General features: G+C 42.5%; 1 protein-coding gene across 7 annotated transcripts in view; it reads left to right on the top strand.

The window, feature by feature from the left end:
* Nucleotides 1-25674, top strand: part of PHACTR1 (phosphatase and actin regulator 1) — a 500383-nt gene that overhangs the window by 401913 nt on the left and 72796 nt on the right. For 6 of the 7 annotated variants that reach the window (XM_087438011.1, XM_014788747.2, XM_087438013.1 and 3 more), the window contains exons 4-5: nt 9892-10059; nt 12186-12392. In XM_087438011.1, the coding sequence (XP_087294137.1) occupies nt 9892-10059; nt 12186-12392 (375 nt within the window). The remainder of the gene's footprint in view (nt 1-9891; nt 10060-12185; nt 12393-25674) is intronic. The other variant, XM_087438012.1, reaches the window with a different exon arrangement.

Consider the following 25674-nt stretch of genomic DNA (forward strand, 5'->3'; position numbering starts at 1 on the left):
GGAAACAGCTACAGGGAAGTGCAACTGTAACAAGCTACCTGAGGTCAATGCCACTTTTGTGCTAGGAAGTCATCGCAACTCACATGTGTAATGTTTTAGGCAAAGGCCTCTGAACAGGAGGGAAAAATTAACATCAAAATAGGATATTAAATCCAGAACAACAGCAACAATAAAAAAGCAAGGTGATTCTCCAAGCACAAAAACATGTACCATTCCATTCCATGTATGAAATTTCTGAAATTGAAATAAGTCTTACAGATTTTGGAGATAGTGGGTTCAAAAGGATTCTGTGAGTAACCAAGATGCCTGTATCAGACAGAAAGGAACCTCCTGGCTTTCGCAAAATTATTCCTCCTTATAAGCTGGTCAGAATAATCCAAAGACTTCTGGCTGCAGATAGAGATAAAGATAAGTGGGAAGGTTCTCTAACTTGTGGATTCCAAAAGTATAGTTTCCCTGATTCTACAGAATCCTGAGGTGTCTGCCTTAAATCCTGGTGGTACACAGATTCTTTTAAATACACACACATACAGACACACAAACACACACACAATGGTTTTTCCTCACTGGGAAAGAAAATGCACCAGAAGAGAGAGAAAGACAATGACTATAGTTTTTTTGCTTTTGCAAATAAGACTTTTAATTCACATCTTTTCAACTGCTCAAGAATCAAATACGTTAATTAGTAAATAGGCAGGGTTTAATAGGAATGTTTCTATGTATGTTTAAAATTCTAGAAAATGATAGCTGTAGCACCCTTTCATTTAATCACCTCGACTCCCTGAACTCAGGCAAATTGAAGAAAATATCTTCAATGAAAGTTGACAAATGCCGGGGAGCTATTTCCAGCTTCTTACATTGAAAGCTTTTAATCTTTCAGTGAATCCTTAGATAAATTATTTGTTAGCTAACTGTTGCTCGGCACATCATTTTACTGACTATGAGAGCAGCTAGTGGCTTTGCTTGCAATGATTTAAAAGGTGATTGGGATTAACAGAAGCTTTTTCAAAGCCCTGTATATTGTTGCTAAAATGACACCTTTGTGGGTTTCAAAAGATGGGTATGCCCCCTTAATGGGTGGATTTTTTTTCACTCTAAAGGAAAAAGTATATCAATGTCAAAAAAAAATTTTTTAAAAGACATTGGATGAAGTCTCTGTTTCATGGCTCACTAATATTAGGACCACCACCACCACCAGAGTGACACTTCTTGGGAAAGCACCTTCAACTCTGTGGGTAACTCATCAGCCACTCAACAGAGATGCCCCTTTTGGTCAAAGAGCATGTCAGGGAAGCTAAGATGAGACCATGGGGAATTGGCTGAACAAGAACTCTTGTCTCAAAGGGAAAAAACAGTTAGCAAATGCTTGCATTAGGCTCTCCTTTCATGTCTTCACAAAGATAGTTATTTGCTTTCACATAGGTGGCTTCACTTTTCGATTTTGCTTTAATTATAGCCATTGGTGATCACCAGTAAATTAAAATGTGTTTGAAGTTTCACAAGTGTGCGTGTGTAAATTCTACACATTTGCGTTACCAACAAAGACGCAGTTTAGTTAACACTTCCTAATGTTTTCAGTCTAAAATTGTCATGACTCTTCACTTACAGAGTAATTTTTCTTTACAATGGAAGCATAAATGTAGCCACAATTTCATGATGTCGTTCATGACATCTTCTCCACTACCAGTACAAACAGTAACAGAATTTGAGTTTTAACTATGACAACTACCTGTCTTATTTATAAAGGATTGCTGTATTGTTCTTTTGCCATCCTTACAGAATTAAAATTTCAAAATAAGTCATTTTAAATGAGATCACACACAATCTCACCACATCCTAGCTCAGCACCTACTAATTATGACTTTACACAAGTTATTTAAACCATCTAGTGTTCACTTTTCTTTAAACAACGAGGGTAATTTGGGAACCGACTTCATAGGATTGTTTTTTATATATATATGTTAAATAAACAAGTGCCTGGCACATAATAAATTCCCAAAATATTATTTAAGGGGTTGTTATTATTCTATGTAAAATGTCCAGCATATTGCTTGACGCCGAAGATGCTCCAAATGCTCCAAAATGCCCCCAAAATGTTTCTTTTGCCATCCTTTTCACCTTTCGTGTCTTCCTCCCTGTCTTTCTACTGAGTATAGAGGTTTTCTATATAGAGCACAGGTCTCTAGCTCTACATGAAAACTTTACCAGTTTTTTTGAAATAAAAATGTAAAACTTTATTAAATAACAATAAACCTGAAATCCATAAATATACATCCTAGTTCTTGCTGTAATATGCCCAAACAGAGTGAGTCATACAAGAAGAAGGAAACCTAATTGCAAAATGATTTGCTGTTTTAGCTTATCTGTTATTTCAGGTTTATTTGCAAGTTTTGGGGGGGCTTATTCTCATTTCTTCCAACTGTCATACAGATAATACTTTGATCTGGAAGGAAGTTGAGCATCATCTAACAGTCCTTCTGTCTTTGAGGGACAAAACTGAGGTCCCAGAAGTTTAGTGACTTGTTGCAAGCTAGTGACGCCAGAACAATAAGACAGCCTCTCCCCGTGCTCGGAGTCTGGCTCCTTTCCCCTGTACCTGCTGCTTCTCTCTTCCTACCCAGCTCTCCTGAGAATGGGTTAGGTGTGCCCACTGGCACACCTCTGTTTACTGAGATGCAGGCCTCCCAGGAAGGCATGGTTTATAACATCCTTTCTATCGCTTATCAATGGGTCCTTCGATTTCTTTTTACCTAAGATGGAAAAAGCATTCTCTTCCCTTGAGTCTCCAGACTCAAGGACTGTTAAGGATTTGAGGGATCCAATATCAGCACTCTTTTTTCCTCTCTGAGGTTCTGAACCATTTGAGAGGTAGGACAAACAGGAGATCAAAGTAGGGTATCACCTTTATTATTGATAAAGGCTAGTCTGGAGGAAATCGTTGGTGGGCCTGATCACTCATTACTCGTGCCCTCCCCCCAAGCCTGGACCTCAGATCAGCCCACCAAGAGGGAAGGTCTGAGTCCTGAATCAGCACTGGTCCAAGGTGGTGAGGGAAGGATGCAGAGTACGCCCTTGTGCTGTTTGGATAGATTCGCTCCACCTGGTGGAGAAGCAGGGCCCAGTGGTTGCATCCCAGCAATGAGGTGACTGTACAGGGTGGTAAGAAGCTGGGCTTAGGGCAAATGCCGCCTCAAGAAACCAGAGTGAGGAAGGGGTTTCCCCCCAACAAAAACTATTATTTTTTCATTTAATTTAACAAGGCAGCATGCAATTTTTTGTTCTACTTTTTATAAACTTAAGCATCGTTACAGAAAAAAAATGAATGATCATTAAACTCTGCTTAGTCTTGCCAGATCTCCGTCAGCACTTTGCCAGCCTGCATACAGATTTCATGTTGATGTCACCAGTCAACATGTGCATATTGTTCTCTGGTCCTGCTTTTGTGCTTGACGTGATTTCAAACACATTTTTATGTATCAGCGTCACCCACACCCATTTTATTTGCATTTATTTCATTCCTAGCAAGGCCATGCACTTCGCAAGTGGCACCTGGGACTTGATTTTTATTTATTTGTACAAATGCTCTTCATACTTGGAATAGTTTCTCTTTTATTAGCTACATTTAGCTTGTATTTTCCTATTATGCTGCTTTTTTCCCCCTATATTTGGTGTACAGCGTTTTATTTTGCAAATTAAAAATCCAAAAGTTTATGAGTAAAGTCAAAACTATCCATCTGGCTTCCCTTTTATACAGCCTGAATAGATAAATATGTATGTGTGTGCGTGTGTATGTGTATAAATAAATAAATATTTCTTTTTACTATGTATTCTAGTTTTAAAATTTTATTTTTAGTTTTTCAATCCGTATGACATTTATTGTAGCAATGGTTCAATATATAGATGTAAAGCAATTCTTTATACTCATATTCAACTATTATTTATTAAATAAGGATTTCTTATCCAACTATAAATACATTTTTAAACATAGATTTTCATCTAAACCATGATGCATATCCTAGAAAATCAGATTCCGTGAGCTTAAGTTTATATTAAAGTATTTTTTCAGAATTAAAATGGATACTTTTTTTATCTTAAACTTCAAAGGGTCATGAACTCTGAGCCCTCTCAGAGCAAAATATCTATCTTTCGTAATTTTTAATGTTATTTAATGTAAATGTTATTACATGGGTATCTATGAGAACCTAAAAGAATTCTTGTTGCCCATTCTCCATGGTGACGTTCATCTATAAAAAACAACTTCAGTTAACCTTAAGCTTTTTTTTTTTAAAAAGATTTTATTTATTCATTTTTTTCCCCCCAAAGCCCCAGTAGATAGTTGTATGTCATAGGTTCACATCCTAGTTGCTGTACGTGGAACTCGGCCTCGCGTTGGACGGAGAAGTGGTGCCTTGGGGCGTGCCCGGGATCTGAACCCGGGCCGCCAGCATCAGAGCGCGCACACTTAACCGCTAAGCCACGGAGCCTGCCCCTAACCTTAAGCTTTGAGAAAATTTAGTTGATCAGAAATTGGTATCAGTCACTGTAAAACCAGAGTATAGGATTCCTAAAGCAAAACAATCAACAATAACAAAACAACAAATCAGAAAAAAACCAAAACCGCTCGGAATGTAGTCACAAAGGTGACATCCAGTTATAGATGGACGCAGTTCCTGAAGAAACCAACACAAAACAAAACAAATTTTTAATGTATCTTTTGAGCCAATCCTCTGAAACACAACTTTTACATAAATCATACTTTCAGAACATTAAAAAAATTCTGTGCCAGACAAGATCTTCCTCTAATATGTGGTCTCCATCTACTCCGAGCACACGTCTTCTATCCTCCTTCACCCCTTAATTTTCATCATCCGCTTCTCAGGGCTTAACTTCTCATTTTTGCTTCTTTTTCCCAACTCTCTCACCAGCTAGCTCACACCCATTCCTCTCTGTCTGCATTTCTCCATCATACCTGGCCCCACTCCCTTCCCCCAAGGTAAGTTTGTTTTCTCCTAAGTGTTTGGCACCGTGCCTGGCTTATGGGCAGAGAGGCGGGGCAGGGCGTGGTGAAGCTCCAGGGCTCTGGAGGCAGCAGACTGGGCAGTGGTTTCCACAAGTATCATGAGGAGCTAATAGCCACCGTCTGCCTTCCTCCCAGGGTCATTGTGAGAGTTGGCGGTTTCTGGTTTGTAATGCATGTTGGTCAGTATAGGCTCTCAGCACGAGTTTGTCAACTGAATGAATGAATTCACTCTCACCTTTCCCTTCCCCTCTCCTTGCTTTGGTGTTCACCTGACTCTACCAACCTCTTCGTTTCGTCTGCCTCACAAGGAGAAGAGGAGCATAAGGCTGGCACAGTTTGTATGGCCTGGTCTATATCTTGGATTCATTGCTCTCTACGTCCCATTTAAAATTCATGCCATTGACCCGCACTCCTTCTACGTCTTGTTCTCTACCACTTCTGTGCGCTGCTTTTACCTTGTTAGATATGCCTGCATCTGGCTCACATTTCACTTTTCCACTCCACCCTGCCGCGCTCTCCAGTCCCGTTGCCCTTTGTGACAAGGTCGTATTCGAGATCCGTGGTTAGACGAGGCACCCTCCTGCTTTCTGGTCTTGGCGGGTTAAACCAGCTACCTCTGTTCCATGTTAGCCGTGTAAACAGCATTTCCTGCCCTGAGTCTCATCACGACAAGGCACCGTTGCCGTTCCGGGTTCTCTCGCCTCTCTGATTCCCTACTGCCAGTCCACTGGTTCTCAAAGTGTGGAACCCTGACCAGCCAAAGCAGCTTCAGCATCACCCAAGAACCTGTTAGACATGCATATTCTCGGCCCCACCCCAAACCTACTGGGTCCGAAACTCTAGGGGTGGGGCCCAGCAATCTGTGGGCCCGGCAATCTTTGACTTCCCTCCAGGAAATTGTGGTGTGCACTCAAGTTTGAGAACCACTGCCTCAACCCATCTACTTTCTTCTCCTGCCTTCTCCCTTCCCCCTATTCACACTTTACTAATTCTGGTAGGAAATGTCTTATTATTGGAGGTCATCGTGTGCCATTTTGAACACCATTATTACAGATAATTTTAGAAGATCGTGTAAAACATCAAAATAATTTCTAATACTCAGCGAACTCTTTCTCATCCATGATAGCAAGAGATGGTGATGATCTAGATGGATGAAGGTACAAATAATCCATGAGACTCATCTTATTCAGGAGGGTTAAATTTTTCCTGGAAAAAAAAGTTTTTCTAATAATGCTGATAAAAAATGCTGGTAAAGATGCTTGTGAGAACTAGTGCTGGGGGGCTGGCCCCATGGCGTAGCAGTTAAGTGCGCGTGCTCCGCTGCTGGCGGCCCAGGTTCGGATCCCGGGCGTGCACTGACACACCGCTTGTCAGACCATGCTGTGGCGGCTTCTCACATAAAGTGGAGGAAGATAGGCACAGATGTTAGCTCAGGGCCAGTCTTCCTCAGCAAAAAGAGAAGGATTGGCATGGATGTTAGCTCGGGGCTGATCTTACTCACAAAAAAAAATAGTGCTGGTAAATAGTAAAAAAGATATGGAGAGTTAAGTAGTCTTCAAATTAATCAAACTTAGAATTACCAAGCATTAGGAATTCCCAGCTAATTGATGATGAGTATATGGGGTCCCTTACATGAATGTTTCTACTTTTGCATATGTTTGAAAATGTCATAATAAGAATTTTAAAATAACAATTACTTGACAGTGGCAGAAACATTCTCCATATTATATGAATCCAAATCAAATGTTTTTCACTTTTGTCACTACCAATCTTGGTCATAAATGATATTAATAATGAATTTGTTGTACCTATTGAGTGTTTTTTCCTTATTTCTATGAGATATGTATATACATATATGTATGTGTGTGTGTATATATATAGGTAGGTAGGTAGGTAGATAGATAAAACATCGTTATCAATGTTACTGTTGAAGAATGACCAAAAACTATGAAATTTGTGTGGTCTGCCCATTGCTGCTGTGTTAATAGAGAAACCCTTTGGAAAACAATTTCACAAGATCCAAGTATGTGTCACTAGATGTTAAAATATTAATACACATACATTTCATCTATTAGAATCTCTCCTAAAGGGGGAGAATTCTAATTGCAGAAAAGATTTTATACAAGAAGATGGTCAGCAGAGCTTTCTTTTTTATAATAGCAGAAACCATTGGAAATCCCTGTGTGACTAACCATAGGGAGATAGCTAAATAAATTTCAGCTTATTCATCCAGTGTAATCATTAAGATGATAATTATGCGAATTATAATGCTTATAATAGTAACAAAAAAGACAATTTGATACATAATATGATACAACTAGGAAAATATGTACAGAAAAAAACTATTTCTGTTAGGGTGGTAAGATGATCAGTCTTATTTCTTCTTTTTTCTCCGTTTTTATTTTTTCAGTGGAAATGTGCATTTAGATATTATGACAGTGGGATTTTGAAGGTAGTTTCCTATGCCAGATGGTTTGGGTCTTGGTGACCTAGCAAAGGCACTTTTAATCCATAGGGAGCTACGTTTTTTGAGAGTTAATATGTCCCAAGGAGTGCTGCTGTGTTACTCACAAAGCCTCTAGCACTAAGCCAGGTGCCCTGATGAAACACAGATTCGTAGAGAGAGTAGAGAGTCTAAAGTAATCCAGGGGCTGGCCCAGTGGCACAGCGGTTAAGTTCTCGTGCTCCACTTTGGTGGAGATCCTCGGCATGGACCTGCTCACTGCTCATCAAGCCATGCTGAGGCGGCGTCCCACAGCTAGAAGGATGTACAACTATGACATACAACTATCTACTGGGGCTTTGGGGAGAAAAAGGGAAAAAAGGAGGAAGATTGGCAACAGGTGTTAGCTCAGGGCCAATCTTCCTCAAAGAAAAAAAAAGAACTAAAGTAATCCAACTGCACTTACATCTTCTTTTCCCAATGCTGCTTCTGTGGTATTTTAGCTGTTAAAAAGTACAGCAATCCTTTGGTTGCGTCTTTGCCCCAGAGAAGCAGCACTTGGCAGTAGTGCTGAAACCCCTCCTCCTCTGGTTGTCTCATCCAGGACTTTTGTTACACTTGGAACATCCGAAATCAGAGTGGTTTCCTGGAGACGTACGAAACTGAATGGCAGCTGCGTCGTTATTTCACCAACTGGGAACTTTCAGCAGAGCCGTTCCCATGGCGTCAGTTTGAACATGCTAAATTAAAGCATGTTCAGAGGACTGGGGACCATCCATTATGGGATGGTGTTGCTTTAACACACCCGCCACCCTTCCCATCCCAAACACACTGGGTTCAGTTGTGTTCTTTCCACAGCGTTGGTCTTAGAGTCTGCACTGCTCTTCTCTTGTTAATGAGAAGCGGTCATCATATTTTTAATCACAATTATAATTAGTACTACCATTTGGGGCATACAAAAAGGCCAAGTGAAAAGAAGAAGGAAAAAACCAGCATCTTCAAGTGTCAGTGCTTTATATCGTCTGCTTCAGATGATTTTTTGGTATCCATTATATTTTTTTCTGTTTATAGAAGAGTCAGGTCAAATATCGCATGTCCTTTAACCGTATGCTGCCTAAAGCCTGTTGGTTTGTAGTTACTCTGCTGAACGTACATTTCATCATGCCAATTCTAATTGGGGGCGGGGGGCTGGCAGAGGATCCTTTGCCACCACATAGCCATCATTGTGTATAAAATGAAAGCCTTGGGAAGAACACAGTGAAAGGAAAGGATTATTTATCTGAGATTAACCTGGAAGTCATTTCACTGTTTCATTTCTACAAGTAAATCATCTTTCTTCCAGTTTTAAGGCAGGTAATTGCTTTGCTGGTTTCTGTGTTTCTGACTAAGCATAACTTAGAGTCTTTCATCTGGATGTTTATTCATCTTACTGGAACAGCTTCCAGTCCTCTTTAAAAATTAATTTGACTTTAATGTCCAGTTATCTAGGAGTCCCCTGGGCTAGGATGAAATCACAGCGGGGGAATTTTGATTTGACAGATGGTCATTGTGCAGGAGACTTTGATCGTCCACTGTGGTGTTAGCCAGCTGCCCCTTGTTTTGCTGAGCTTTAAGCAAGATCCAAGTCTGCTCACCCACAGGCGTGATCACTGGTGGGCACTAGAGAATTCTGGCGCTTCTCTGCATCCTTGGGCTGCTGCAAACCTTCAGCTGGAGCTTAGAGCCCTCCTAAGCATTTTTTTTTTTTTTAAAGATTTTATTTATTTATTTTTTCCCCCCAAAGCCCAGTAGATAGTTGTATGTCATAGCTGCACATTCTTCTAGTTGCTGTATGTGGGACGCGGCCTCAGCATGACCAGAGAAGCGGTGTGTGGGTGGGCAGCCGGGATCCGAACCCGGGCCGCCAGCAGCAGAGCGCACGCACTTAACCACTAAGCCACGGGGCCGGCCCTCCTAAGCATTTATCTACCTAGAGAAATTGGATGCAGGCAGAAGGCAAGAGAAGACAGGATGAGTTTTCTCCTAGAGCCTTGCAGTCCCGTGCTTCTGGTGCTTGTTGAGTTGATAGGAAGCCCTTGGCTCCCTAAAGCAGGAATTCCTAATTCTGCTTTTCCAATCTCTGAGGCTTGCTCAGTTTTTCCAAGTTTTCAGAAATTATGAAGAAAAGTTCATTTTCATTCACTTTCATTTAAAAAAAATACATACAACATGTGGTAGGTTATGGTTAGAAAGATGGAGAGAAAACAGGCAATTTGCTAAAGATCTTTGGACATTAGTCCTTGGACTAAAGAACAGGTGTACGCTTCACATACTCACCTTGATAAAGATTGTTCAGAAACATCTAGACTCGGTTTGCAGGCTATGAATGTCACCCTTCCCAGGAAGGCAGGCATTGTCTAACTCTGCAATCTCCTTCTTGCTCTGACAGATGGGGAGCTCTCCATATCGAATGAAGATGACTCCCTGGAAAACGGGCAGTCCCTGAGCTCCAGCCAGCTGTCTCTGCCTGCCCTGTCCGAAATGGAGCCGGTCCCAATGCCCAGGGATCCCTGCTCATATGAGGTGCTCCAACCTTCAGACATCATGGATGGGACAGGTAAGGCCCCTGGTGGAGTTGTGGAACAGGTCCCCAATGTGGGGCGTTAGGGACCTTTGGCCTGGCTGCACTTGGGGTTCTATTTTGAACCACTCTGAGCATAAGAATCTCCTGGAGATTAGGACAAAACTGACCAATTAGTACATACTGAGTATAAAAACATGGAGGATATTTACACTTATTTTTCTATAGTTTTTAAAAACATTTTTTATAACCTTAATCTCTTTAAAGAAGATATGCCTTGTTTTTATAATATTGATGATTTAAAATATCATTGTTTTGTTTTCTGACACTCATTTCTGTTAAGATCAAGCTAAAGAATCCTACACCCCTATGTGGTACCTATCTAATTCACCTGTTCATAAGGCCTGGCATGCCCTTTCATCCTAGTCCCAGTATACCAGTTAATGGTTGTATCAATTTAGCAAATTGTATCAATTTACTGTATACAATGAATTAATGTGTTCATTGGCTATTAAATCATATACGATTTACTGGTTAACTTGTATCCTACTGACAGATGGTTTTTGATGCCATCTGACTGTCACTCTTTCTTTGATCCAAAGCCCTCTGGGTGGCCAATTCTCATTCTCTCAGGTTTGCGGAGGGGTCCTCATTAGCCTGAAGACGAGACCCTCCCAGTAGCCAGTGAGGAGGGGTCCTTATTGTTAGGAGACAAGCCTGGGGGAAGGGACCTCTTGGAATCTCTGGAGTATGGATAGAAAGGCCATGTGCAAAGTCTACATCAGCAGAGAATAGGTGGGAAGAGAGGGGAGACGGTTTCACAGAGTCAATTCCCATGCTTTGCTTTGGGACCTGGTGAGTCATTCCTCCGTCATTGTGTCCAACATTGATAATAATAATGTCCCTTGAGAAAGGGGGAGAATTTAGTGCTCATGGGGATTATTTGCAGGGCTTTGATGCTGCAGGGAACACTGCTACCCAGGTTAGAGAGGAAGAGAGGGCAGGAGAGGAGTCATTTATAGGCATTCTTAGTAGCAGTAATGGGAGGAAGGCGGATATGCAACTGAGTTCCATTCCCCCCGACCCCCCAAGCTGGGGAGATTTTTCCAGCTAAAGCAATGAATTGTGTTTTTTATCCAGCCTTCCTTGTGACATTGGAATCAGATGGATTTGATTGTTATAGTGAGATCTGTCATCCCAGTGAATCATAGTTTCAGTTTGTCATTGACCAGGCTGCCAGCATGGTAGGAAGGCCTGTGCTACTACCTATAACAGCTCTTAGCTGGAGCCAGGTGGGGTTCCCCCGTGGGGAATGGAAGAGTCAGGCCCAATGCAGAGCAAAGAGGAATGGGGGGCATTGAAACAAGAAAGCCATAATTCTGCCGAGTGAGAGGAGAGAGGAAGGGGGAAGACAAAAAGGTGTTGACTTGGAGCATCCTTCACCTTGTCAGGATTTATAGGAGCCGACAGAGACAGGAAGGTTCCCCTAAAACTGCAGGGCGCCCTCAGGAGGCTGCTGCCTAGCTCGGTCGGCTCTGGAACATGGAGGAACAGCCACCCCAGCTGTGTGGGGGCAGCCTGCCTGGTGTCAGCCTCTAGGCTGTCTTCATTACCTGGTCCCAGACCTGGGAGCAGAGACACAGCGAGACCCAGCGGCAAAATACAAGACCCCAAAATCCACTCTCTCTTCCTCCCAGCAAAAGGCAAACAGGCCCAAAGGAAGGTGCCGGCATTTGGTGCTGGTTTGGTTCAGAGGGGGCTCTTTGTCCCTGATCCACTACACCTGCCATCTGTTGATTGCTGCTGTGGTCCCATGGCTCACATTTAGGAGCACTCATAGAATTTGTATTGTAAACACCAAGACCAAAGTGACGGAGCTTTGGATGGTTTTGAGGAAATGTCCTCTTCCTTTTTCTCCCTCTTGCTTCTTCCACTTCTCCCTCTCCTGCCTCTGGCTCTCCACTGTGTCCCTCCATCCTCACTGCCCCACTGTTTTGGATTTCTGGTGTCCTCTCTTGAACTCTCCGCACGTACTTGACAGCCTGGAACGGTTGGTGCTCTGCCATGTTGCTGACCCACGTCCCCGTGCTGTGTGTTCCCGCTGGCCCCCCTGCACTGCGTTTGTGTAATGTCTCCTGTGTGTCATGTGGTTGTCCCCTCAGTGTCTGAAGAGAGTCCCTCTGCCAGTGAGTCTGGAGTCCTCCTGTCCCAAGATCCTTCAGCCAAACCAGTCCTGCTACTGCCCCCCAAAAAACCTGCTGCTTTCTCTGGAGACCATGAGGAGACCCCAGTGAAGCAGCTGTCCCTTCTCAAGCAACCCCCCGCCCTGCCTCCCAAGCCCACTGCCAGGATTACCAACCACTTAACAGGTGAGTCGGGATGTCTTCTGGGGGCGTGCAGCCCTACCTTCCCTTCAAGGGATGATCTCTTGCTCTTTTTCTGTTTATCTGAGGCCTGAGGCACCTTTTTGATGAGGTTCCTCTGTGAGATGTTTGGGTGTTTCTGTGTGTGTCTTGGTACCTGCAGTCATGACCTGGGTTTACGTGTTTGTGTCCGGAAGCATTCGATATACACCCACCAGTCATATGCCAAGAGCCTTCAGTTGTGTGTATCTGCAAATATGAGCATTGGTATTTATGTGACTGATTCTGGATTATTTGCCCATCTAGGTGAATTAGATTCAGTGTCAAAATCTTTGCAAAGATAAAGAGTAGTACCTTGTTCCCTTCATAATGAATTTGTCAAAGCTTTAAATTTTTTGTCTTTAAATTATTGATCTGAAGCCCAGGATATTTCTTCTAGTAAAATTCATGTCTGTGCTGTCTGTTCTCTTAAAAAGAAAAAAAAGCAAAGACAATCTGCAGAGTATTGTGAGAAATACTTTTAAAAGAAGCATAAGCTTAGGACTGTTGTCCTAAAATGATTTTTATATTTTTATTTTTAAAGTGTTACTTGACAGACCCACAGTTTTTTGTTTTTTGTTTTTTTGAGGAGATCAGCCCTGTGCTAACATCTGCCAATCCTCCTCTTTTCTTGCTGAGGAAGACTGGCCCTGGGCTAACATCCGTGCCCATCTTCCTCCACTTTATATGGGACGCTGCCACAGCATGGCTTGCCAAGCAGTGTGTCAGTGCGCACCCATGATCCAAACCGGCGAACCCTGGGCCGCCGCAGCGGAGCGTGCGCACTTAACCGCTTGCACCACCAGGCCGGCCCCTGTTTTTTGTTTTTTTGTGTGAGAAAGATCAGCCCTGAGCTAACATCCATGCCAATCCTCCTCTTTTTTTTTGCTGAGGAAGGCTGGCCCTGGGCTAATATCCATGCCCATCTCCCACCACTTTATATGGGACACCGCCACAGCATGGCCTGACAAGCAGTACATTGGTGCGCGCCGGGATCCGAACCCTGGGCCGCCAGTAGCTGAGCGCGCGCACCTAACCACAACGCCATGGGGCCAGCCCCTGGACCCACAGTTATTAAACTGGCACCTAGTGAAATTGCACTTCCCTGCGTATTAGCATGTGAATCGGATACCACTTTGTGATTTAAGGTTGTGGTTTAATCAGAGATTAAAGATTTCAGAGCGTTTTCTCGAACCTTGATAGTAACCCCACCTAATACTACCAAATGCCTTTTTATAGTGTGTTTGGTATTTTTATAAATCATTTCTAATTGATCTCTGTACATTTTTGTAAAATGTAATGGGGATGGAGGGAGGGAAGAATATTCACCTATCTTACAGTAGAAAAACTGAGGTTCAAGAAAAATAAGTGACTTTTCCAGGGCTGGCAGGAATTCTGCAGTAGAACCACGATTAGATCTTGTGTTCCCAACTCCTACTTCAATAAACGTTGTTTCCATGACAGAAGGAGGTCTCTCACGCTGTGCTGAGTTTTATTCCAGTCCAACTTAAACAGGGTTGTGTCAAACCACTCTATCAGTGTATGTGTCTATCCAAGTTAGATTTTTATGGTTCAGAGGAGCAAATTTCCATCTAAAGGAACCATTCAACACATTAATAAACACTTTAGTTCAGTGCCTCAAAATTTAAATGTGTAGAAAACCACAGAGGAGAAAATGCCCTTGTACACCTCCCTCTATGAGATTACCACTGTCCATCTGCTTGTCTTTCTAATAAAAATCAAATACTGCTGTATATATTCTGTTTTCACCTGCTTTTTGCACTTGGTGATATCTCGTGAACTGATCCTCATGTTAGTAAATATTCCACAATATGACTTTGTTAGCTGCTTGGTGTAGATCAGGATTACTTGATTGACCCCTTAGGGGTTTTCCATCTTCTCTGTTGTAAAAAACACAACAGCGAACATCTTCAACAGCATACGTATATCTTTATAAGCTTCTCTGAGTTTTCCCTAATTTATTTCTAGAATTAGCAGTTAACTGAATTAGCAATTCTAATTCTAGAAATAAGTTATGTACCTTTTAAGAGCTATACACCTTTTAAGGTTTTGCTGCCAAATTTCCCTTGAGAAAGATTAAATATTGCAAAATAAACGTCCACATGTAGTACATATTTATTCAGCACACCTACTCTAGGCAGAATACTGTGCTAGGTATCAAAGCAGATACAAATATATGACAGTTTAATGAGTGTATATATGTATATGTGGTTATAAAATAGAGTGCCAAAATACCTACTGTCGAGAGTAATACTTGCAGGTCAGTGCAGTATGATAAAAGGGTTACTGGAGAAGGCTGAAGCTTAAGCTGACCCTTGAAGCTTGAAAGGCATTTATAGACAACGAGGGAAGAACATTCCAGAAAAGAAGACCCTGGATAAAGGCTCAGAGGTGGCAATGTTTCCGGTCAGTGACGACGTGGCTAAGCTGGGGTAGAGGGTCTGTCTTGGGATGTGTTGAGAGAGAGGCTTACTAGGTAAGGTGTATGAGGATTTAGATTTTGTTCCCACAGCAGTGGAAAGCCTTTGGAGGTTTTTGAGTAGAGGAGCGATGCGATGAAAACCAGCCTTTAAAAACTTTTCCCTGGTCACTGTGTAGAAGGAACAGAAAGAGGAGAAGGTAGAAGGCCTAACAGAGAAGCCACCGAGGCCAGCCCTATGCCTCGTTCTCCCGAATCACTAGTTGAATGAAACTGAACAATTTGAGCCAGGGCGACTATTTAAGAGGCTATTGCAGTTGTTGAAATCTGAGCTAACAAGCATGTGGCTGATAGCACTGCAAAGAGGGAGAACAGAATAGATGAGACATTTTAAAAGAAGAATTGACAGAATTCTTAACCAACAACACCCTCTAATTTATCTAGTTATCTAATTAATGAAGGCACACTTCATTCATTCATAGCTTCAGCTATAAGCCCTGGACTTGGTTAGCCTGGTATCCGCAGGACTCTTTTGATATATGAGGGACTGAAGATATCTAAATTAGCCCAATCTCTCTGGATTCCCTCATCCTTTCCCATGGAGAGGGGACTGCATCTATTATCTGTAAATCTTGACTCCATTTAGCTTCGATCAAATGGATAAAAAATAAAAAATCTAACAATCCTTACCATATTGTGCCTGGTAGCCTCTGAAATATGATGAAGACAAGATGGGTGGAGATATCTATGGGCTGTGAATCTGGTGCTATCCTTTTGGGTTTAAATGCAATTAGACTTGCTTAATTTTTGTAAGTGAGTAATCAGTCATAATGAATCTGCATCACCATGAGGCAGCTACGTTAACCCTGTTCTGTTACTAATTACTCTAGAGACATCTGGGCCATGTCACAAAGAATTAATAAACTAAGAATTCTAGAACCCTAAATTGAGACTTATGAGTTTTAACATGTTCTCAATGTCTGTTGTTCTGTTGACATTTTTGAAAGGACACACAGGACAATTTGAAAGATACCAAGTGTGATTAATAGAGAGAGACAGTGGTTAATGGTCTGGTAGGATGCTGGGGGAAGCATGAGCCTGAACTGCTTTCAGGTACATGATCAGGGAAAGACATGCAGAAATATCTCTGCTTGGGGTATTTGCTTCCACTTTGTCAGGAAAACCATAATTAAGTTGGAGACTATTTTTCTTACAAATTTTCTCTGTTCTTCAGCCAGGTAGAAAGAAACCCTCTTGCTCTCCCAAACTGTTTTTCTTCTTCTGCCACTGTCATCCTCTTTCATCTGATCTTCTCCAACGTCAGCATGCACAGTGGCATGCAGTACAGGGTCAGGAGTTGTTGAGCATCAGATTCTCTTCTATTCCCCCCAGCAGAGCTGGTTGCATAGTGAATATGATCGGAGATGAATGATTCTCAAAATGCATCCTTCTTGGAATGATGGCTGACCCCAGAGGAAAAGGATGATTGAGGCAAAAAACCTCCTTTCTAAGTCTTCATCAATCACCTCTCTAGCCATCCTGACTCCAGAAGTCAAGTGTTAAACATTGCATGAATAATCCATGCCTTCTGCATAAAGTATCTGTGATTAGGTACCCCATAAGTGCCATTTGAAGGAAGGATAATCAACTTAGTGATAGCTGGACTTCACAGTCTGAAGTTCACACTTGGGTAAGAATAATGGCACCTGCCATTTTTTGAGAACTTTACGATGTACCCTTTAGTCCTATGAGGTAGACACTATTATCATTGTTCTCTCTTTTTCCTAGAAGAGGAAAATGAAATTTAGAGAAGTTAAATGACTTGGTAGTGATTACATAGCTAGATATCAAAGCAGATACAAATATATGACAGTTTAATGAATATATGTATTAATGAATATATACGAATATATATATGATTATAAAATAGAGTGTCAAAATACCTACTGTCAGGAGTAATACTTGCAGGTCAGTGCAGTCTGATAAAGGGTTACTGGAGAAGGCTGAAGCTTGAGCTGACCCTTAAAGCTTGAAAGGCGTTTATAGAGAACGAGGGAAGAACATTCCAGGAAAGAAGACCCTGGACAAAGGCTCAGAGGTGGCAGAGTCCTCTCTTATAACCATTAGTTTATACCATCTCCACCAAGATACCTATTTTTAAAATTCTAAAAAACAAAATCATTAGCTTTCTTTGGAGTTTTTTTTTTTTTTTTGCTTTGTGTGTTTTAGTCTGTTTAAGAAATTAGAGAATCTGTTGCTTTATTTTTATAACTCAAAGACAAAAAATTATCCAGTCTCAAAAATAAGTAATGTTCTCAAGGCATTTGCTTATAAAGAGGAGGACCTGAGCGCAGTTGGGTTGGATTTCAAAGAACATGCCAGAAGGAGACAGTCAGTGAGAATCAAGAATGGGACAAATCACGTGGGAAGCACTTGACTACCATTGGAGACTGACAGTTCAGCAAAGAAAGGAAACTGTTGCTGATCCTTAAAAACAAGTCCTTCTGGGCCAGCCCCGGTGGCCTAGTGGTTAAGTTCCCCCATGCTCCGCATTGGTGGCCTGGCTTCAGTTCCTAGGCACAGACCTACACTACTCATCTGTCAGTGGCCATGCTGTGGTGGTGACTCACATACAAAAAGAGGAAGACTGGCATCGGGTGTTAGCTCAGGGTGAATCTTTCTCAGCCAAAAAAAAAACAAGTCCTTCTGCTACCGTGAACCTGCCCAGGGGTTATTTGCACTATCTTTGGAACCTAAAATACAAGGAAACTTACTGTACTATCAGAACTTGGTTGATGGCTAGTTTCAATATTGCAAAGTATTTGCAACTGCAATTACCTGAGAAATGGCATCCACGCCCTGTGGTATTTTTCAGCCCCAGCATGTGTCTAGTAAGAATCCTCTATCCAGTGCTTGTCAAGCCAAAACCGGTATTCCTATTTATAACTGTCTCTCTTGTTTTGTGGGCACTGTCTGCAGTGGACTGTTCTAGTCACATTCTGACATGTGATTTCATTACGTTTCTCTCTTGCTCTCTGGTTCTCTGTCCCCATTTCTCCCCAATATCCCATCCCCGGTCCTTGTTCTCCTCTTTCAGCCTCCTCTCCAACCCTGAAAAATCTTCTAACTACTTTTGCTTCTGCCCTGGCCTTCCCTCCTAGTGTTCCACTCTGATAGTGCAGTAAAATGGGTGATTAGACTGCTGTGACCTTGGATCTCATCTGTGCCTCTAAATGGAAAGAACGATTTGTACCCAGAAGTCTCATAAAGAGGTTTAAGGTTCACACTCTCTTGATAATGGATACTTTGAAGGAATGGGAAATTTACCTGAATTTACTCTTTATACCCATTTGTCCATATCTTTCCAGTTTTGATTTTCTTTTCTCAAAATGCAGAGATTCTTTTCTTAGTGCATGTAAGAACTATCTGTTGGTTAAAACATTTTTAAGAATGCTTTCTGTTCTGACCTCTATGAGCAGGGTGAAGATTGCAGCAAAATACCTTTCTTTTTTTGTAGCACTGTTAGGTTGGATATTTAATTCACATGCCACTTTTTTTTATTGTGGTGAAAACACATTACATAAAATTTACCATCTTAAGCATTTGTTTTATTTTATTTTTTGAGGAAGATTAGCCCTGTGCTAACATCTGTTGCCAGTATTCCTCTTTATTTTTTCTCCCCAAAGCCCTAGTACATAGTTGTGTATCATAGTTGTAGGGCTGTAGCTCTTCTATGTGGGATGCCGCCTCAGCATGGCTTGATGAGCGGTGAGTAGGTCCGCACCCAAGATCCAAACCAGTGAACCCCGGGCTGCCAAAGCAGAGCATGCAAACTTAACCACTATGCCACTGGGCGAGCCCCAACCATCTTAACCATTTTTAAGTGTACAGTTCAGGAGTGTTAAGTGTATGCACTTTGTTGTACAACAGATCTCCAGAAGTTTTTCATCTTGTAAAATTGAAACTCTGTACCTATTAAACAATTCTCCTTATTGTTTCCCCTCCCTTTAACTCCCCAGAAGGGCCCCCCATTTTAATTCTTGTTTCTATGAATTTTACTATTCTTTGTACCTTATATAGGTAGAATCATACAGTATTTGTGTTTTTAAGGCTGGCTTATTTCACTTAGCATAATGTCCTTAAGGTTCCTCCAAGTTGTAGCATGTGACAGGATGTAAGGCTAAATGGCACTTATGTTTTGAGTGCCTACTATGTGCAAGGTGCTCTGCCAGCCCTGATAGAATTTACAAAACGTGTTCCCTCATCAGCTGAGGGGTTGTAGACAGTTGTAAGCTACAGAAAATGTTTACTATGGGGCCGGCTCCGTGGCTTGGCGGTTAAGTGCGCGCGCTCTGATGCTGGCGGCCCGGGTTCGGATCCCGGGCATGCCCCAAGGCACCACTTCTCCGTCCAACCCGAGGCCGAGTCCCACGTACAGCAACTAGAAGGATGTGAACCTATGACATACAACTATCTACTGGGGCTTTGGGGGGAAAAAAATGAATAAATAAAATCTTTAAAAAAAAAAAAAAAAAGAAAATGTTTACTATGAAGACGTATAAGCATGGCTCTAAAGAAATTCAAATATAAGAGATCAAATCCTTTTGGAAGAATCAGAAAAAATATCATAAAGGCGGGTATATTTAAGACAGACCTTAAAAATGAGTGAAATTTTGATGGGTAAGGATGGAAGTAGAGGTTGCTGTGAAATGAGAAGCAGAGGACAGAGAGGCACATGAGTACAAGGCATAGTATGTTCAAGAAATAGCAAATAGCCCAGCGTGGCAGGGATATGGGATTCTTGTGGGGAAGTAATAGAAGATCAGGTCAGAAGTAGATTTCAGCAAAACTGTGGAGAGCCTCGAACGCCCTGATGAGGGATTTAACTTGGGAAGAGGAAGTGGGCATTTTCTGTGGACTTTTAGCAATGATTGCCTGATTTCACAAAAGCCTGTCTCCTCGATGTTCTTGTGGATAAAGATGGTCAATAATGCTGTTGGATGGATTTATAACTGGATGTATGAATGTAACTGGGGGATGGCCAGCATCAACTTGAAATTGCAAAGGGCACCAAGCTGCTGCCCTGGGTTCTTCCTCTTGGATCTTGTTTAAATGTCCCAGGAGTGAGTTCCTTGAGGGCGGGGATTTAGTCTGCCTTGTTCCCTGCTGTGTCCTTAGCTAGCGCTGTACGGCAGCAGAACAGGAGGCCTTGCAAGGGAGAGAGGCCTCTGTTGCTGGGGCACTGAAGGAGGAGTTGGATGGTCATTTGCCCATATCCATAGCAGGATACTTGTTCTCCGGCTCTGAGTTCTGCCGTAAATGAAATCTGAGTCTCTTACGTTCTATAGTGTTTGAAGGAAACATGGTAACCTTCATGGAAAAGCAGCCCCTTATAAGAGTAGCCGTTAGAACATGACAATCATCCATCAATCCAACTTGTGGTCCAGCCTTAGATGTCAGGGAGTACACAGGGGATGACCTTGTAGACACCAACTGGATGACCTTGTAGACAGTTAGACCAGCCACCACCATCTCTGTAAATGCAAGAAATCCAAGTATGTCCTCCAACAATGAATAAATATTGTGCTTCAGATGGATGCAGTTAGAGGTGAACTGTGGCCATCCTTGTTGTTCCTTTATAATATTTATGGATCTAACTTGAACTTATTTGTACCTTCACCATGAATAGTCTACTTCTTGATAGTTCCATATGTCCTATGTAGTATTTCATTTTATATCCTCTAAATTGACTGCTTTCAAACTTCGTAGATGTGTCCCCTGGTTCTAGCGTTTTGAGATCAGATGAACATGTTGATGCTCGCTTTCGTGACTTGGTGATCTCGATTCAATTCCCTCTCTTTTGCCTGGATATTCACAAACAGCAGTCCTCCCAGTAGGCACTGTGGGATCCGTGCTCCTTTCAGTTGTCCATCTCTGGACCTCCTCACCTTCCTTTATACCTGTCTTGCAGAAGGGTCAGGTTCAACAGCTCAGTTATCAATTGAATGGCACTCTCCTCGCCCAGTCTCCCTGGGCACAACAGCACTAGTCCATTGCTGCAAAAATAAACAGTATAATGTGTTTTTAGATAAGTGATTTATAATTTCTAACAAAATACTGATCTTTTCAACAGGTGTTTGTTCTCATGATTATAGGGACGTCTATAGTTTTGACTCTTTGAGAGCAGTTTCCTGACAATAAATAATGAGTAATTTTACTTTAAGAAAATCTAATTTAATTGCTTGCCCTGCAAAGATGACATGCCCAAGTGCCTCGGTTAGCTGGTGAATGAATCCCATCCACTGCCCAGGGTCTCCATCTCAGCGAGGTGTATACCTCCCTACTTCTTGTCTTCCCAGATGGTCTTAGGAGGGATAAATTTAAAAACAAAAATGTTTCTTTGTGGAAAGTGGCTCTGAAACCAAGTCGGTTGCTGGTGCTGCATATGCTATAATAGCCCTCAATTTTAGGATTCTAGAAGGTCTCAGGACATAGTCCTCACAAACGTCAGGTGTTTGCTGTAGTCTCCATGTGCTGGCCTGGCTTAGAAGAGCAAGCCAGGCTTGGGGCATTGAACACAAATAACTTCTCTGTTACTCTTGCATCCCTCCACACCATCCCTCTTACCACAAGGGGTCAGTCAACACATTTTGCCTTTCCAGGCATTTGACCAAGGAAAAGATGTCAGACTGCGGTAGAATCCTTAGGATGGCCTGAAGGAATTGACGGAGCTCCTGTGCGCACCTTGCTTGCAGCCATGGGAAATCTGATTCGGTACTTTAGTAATACTGGACTCTTATTTAAGTTCCAAATACACTTCTTATAGGCCTTTTATGTCTTTGGGTGGAATGCCTGTGTCTGTGAAAGGAGATCGAGATTCTAACCCACTGGAACCAGGTGGCAAATGACTGAGACATTCTTTTTTTTTTTTTTTTATAATTTTATTTATTTATTTTTTCCCCCAAAGCCCCAGCAGACAGCTGCATGTCACAGCTGCACATCCCTCTAGTTGCTGTATGTGGGACGCGGCCCCAGCACGGCCAGAGAAGTGGCGCGTCGGTGCGCGGCGGGATCCGAACCCAGGCCGCCAGCAGCAGAACGCGCGCACCCAACCGCCAAGCCACGGGGCCAGCCCCTACTGAGACATTCTTACAACACCTTTGTTCATTAAGACACTTAAGTGCTACTATCATTGACAAGTGCTTCTGATACATTAGCATTTACAAATGGCTTCCACAGCAGGTGTTAATAAAAGTGAGAAGAGAGGCTAGGGCTGTATTTATTTAGCCCAGACTCCTTCTGTTATAGACTACAGTCCTATGGCATGAGAATCGACTACAGAAGTAATCTGGGGTTTTCATTTCCTTGTCCAAAGTCATAAGCCAGAGCTGTGTCATGCTTGGAAATACAGCCCTCTTGGGTTTTATGGCTCGGTGACACTCAGAGTTTGGGTTTATTTTCCTTGTTCTCTGGTACTGGTCGTTTTTGGTTTTTCCACTCCATCAACAGAGACAGTTTTACGAATACACTGCATCTCAATCAGTCTGGCTGCAGAGGACTCATCCATTTCTAAGTCAGCAAGCAGAGCTTTGTGTGCGCCCAGCAGGACCAGCCACGACCATCATTATAAATGCAAGAGGTAGAGTGTGTCCTCCAACAATCCATAAATATCATGCATTGGAGGGATGCAAAGCGTTTTATTCAGTGAGCTGCTATCAAAGGAAAGGAGGCATTTTTATCCCTGGATTTTTAGAAGTAAAAGACCCTGAGTCCCAAAAAATGTTAGCGATCTTTCCCAGCTAATGGAGAGCAGAAGATGCAGGTGTTCTCACTCCCAGTTCTGCCTTCTTTCCCACTGATGCAGCATGGTGTGCGTCTGAACAACACACTGAGGCTTGGGCGGCCCCGCCTTTTTCTTTTCCTGCGATGCTTTGTTGCAAACATGGAAAACTGCTCAGATGGTCCTTTGGAAGCCTCTTGGCTCCACTACTTGATTCACTTTCACCTGGTGTTTTCACCTACTTACTTATAATAGAACCACTGCCCTCTCTATCGCTTTCCTGGCTGCCATCATCCCACCCCAGCTGCAAAGCATCGGGCTCGGTGGACTCTCCCAGGTGTGGCAAGAGTTCTGTTAGTAACACTGCAGGTGTATAGAGTGCTTTGCAGTTTACAAAGCACGTCCACATTATCCTCTCTTGACACTCACAACAACCTATGGGAGAGGCGGAGAATGTGTTATTTTTTCAGAATCCATTAAGGCCTTATTTGTTGAACTCCTGTTACATATTAAGGACTGGACTGGGGATATTTTATACTCAGACCCTCTGCTAACCTGTATGGGGACTTGGTGAAATTATAAAAACGTGCTCTTTGGAGGAATGAAGTACAAAAGCCGCCCCTTCCTCTGGGGTGCATCAAGCCCATGCCAGGGCAGATCTCAGGCTGGATTTCAGCCCACTCATCCCCTCAGCACCTTACATGGAGGTTGTGTAGACATTAATCCATGTACCTCTGATCACAGACCTATAAGGTAGGTAGTACTCCCATTCTCCAGATGAGAAAACTGAGGCTCAGGGAGACTGATGTCTTAGGCAGAGTAACAGAGCTTCTTAGTCTTGGGGCTGGGATTAAACGCCAGCTCTTCTGAGTTGTACGCCAGTGTGATTTCACCAGGCCATTCCATCCTCAGCCTCCAGCAGAAGCTTTCTGAAGGCCTTGCCACAGAGGGCAAGCACTGGAGCCAAGTCCCCCCTCCAGAAGGCCCCTGTCATTTTGCCGATGGAGAGAGCAGCCTCTTCACGAAGGAACGGCTCTTAGAGGACGGCTTCTCAGACTTGACTGTGGAGAGGTCCCTGGGGACCTTGTCAAGAGCAGATTCTGATTCAGGAGGTCTGGTCTGGGCCCTGAGAACCTGCCTTTCTGACGTGTTCCCAAGAGGCTCTGCTGCTGCTGGTCCACGGACCACACGTAGATTACCTGAGCCGTAGCGTAGGAGAAACGGGTCACCGTTCTCCCTCTTCCCACCGCTCTAAAGACGTGAGAAGGAAAACCAGCAGACGTTCATTGCACACCTACTATGCACTAGCCCAGGCTCTGCTGGTGAACAGGAAAGGAAACAGCCACATCCAATGTGATTTAATTAAGGCCTCACTTCCACCTACTGCAAATAAAAATCAGCAACAAGTCAAGAAAAGTGAGATGGATGAAGTCGACTCTATTTGAAATGCTGTGACAAAGGGAAGCCCAGGGCCCATGAGAGCCCAGTGGTGGGCACCTAAACCAACCTTGGGGAAGACAGATGGGCTTCCTGAGGAAGCAGTTCAATAATGATGATAATGACAGTTACTATTTATTGAGTAACCAAGTGCCAGGCACTATGCTACACAGTTTATGTACTTCATCTTATTTAATTTTCATGATAGTCCTATGATACATTAATTCGTCCCCACTTCACAGGTTGGAAAACTGAATAGCAAAGAGATTAAGCAGTTGGCTGACACTAACAGAGCTAGATGAGTGTGTGACTTTCACACTTTATCTTCTATTTTTGGAAAGACAAATTTTGGTAGTGATTTTGTGCTTCTTGGTCCTATACTAACTTATGGCACTCTCTCAAAGTGTGATCTCCACCTAGATCAGGGTGATCTGGGGGCTTATTTACGAAGCAGATCCCTGAGCCCCACTGTAGACCTACCGGATCTCTGAAAGTGAGGCCCAGGAATTTGCCTCTCCCAAACCTTCCTAAAGAGGTTGATATAATCACTACCCTCAGAATTTGACATTTTGGAAAGAAAAAGTGTGTGGCATGCAGTACAGTCCCAATCCATTCATCTGAGTCTATCATCCTTACTACAAAAATGTTGGTGCCTCACTAAACAGAAATGAGTATTGGGTATATGTTTCTTTACTCATTTAATAAATGCATACAGTACACACAGGGGAAATACAAAATCAGCAAGAAGGAGCTAGAGGAATCTCATGCACTGAATCAACTCTGTAGGGAAAGCTGAACATTTGATTAAGTATTTATTGCTTGAGACAAAATTTTGAAGAAAGGCTCTTTAGGCAAACTTGTCTAAAATGTCCTTAAAGTATCCTAAAGCTAATAAAATAGAAAAGTCCACCCGCAAGGATATAAGAAATCTTATCATTCACAAAATGTTCAATGATATATGATTTTTACTAATATAAAATTAAATTGAAAGTGCCACCTGACAAATTCGTTTAAAAACAAATCCTTTAATTGCAAACCTTAGATTTAGGCAAGCTGGTCATTAGGTGAACAGATTTTAGGCAAATTAGCGTTCAGTAAATTGCTTTCCTGCAAATTGGTCTTTTTACATGTTGGGGGCATAGAAATAGAATGTGGAGACCATGCTGATGACCTCTCAGGGTGGAGATTTGCCCAGGGGCTGGATGGAATTGAGGCATCCCAGCCATAATTGATGCATCCTGGCCATTGAATGCTGGAATATCCCAGCCTCAGGCTGCATCATACTCCAAGCAATTCAGCACCCCTGAATCAGTGATTCTCGACTCCCTCTGTATGGTAACCATCTGGGAAGCATTTAAGATCCAAATACCTGGCCCAGAGATTCTGATTCAGTAGGTCAGAGGTGAAGCCCAGGAGTACAAACTTGTAGCAAGCGTCAGGACTGTTGCAGGGGGTCCAAGAACTCTGCTCTAAGAATTAGTGCCATTGTTTGTTTGTTTGTTTTCAGAGAAAAGGACGAGAGTAAGAGGCTAAGAGTGGTTTTCAAACATGGCTTTTTAAAAAAACAAAGCTGGACACCCCGTGCACTGCCC

The sequence above is a fragment of the Ceratotherium simum genome, chromosome 13, assembly GCF_057802395.1.
Source record: "Ceratotherium simum simum isolate JZ-2026a chromosome 13, ASM5780239v1, whole genome shotgun sequence".
NCBI classification, from domain to species: Eukaryota; Metazoa; Chordata; class Mammalia; order Perissodactyla; family Rhinocerotidae; genus Ceratotherium; species Ceratotherium simum.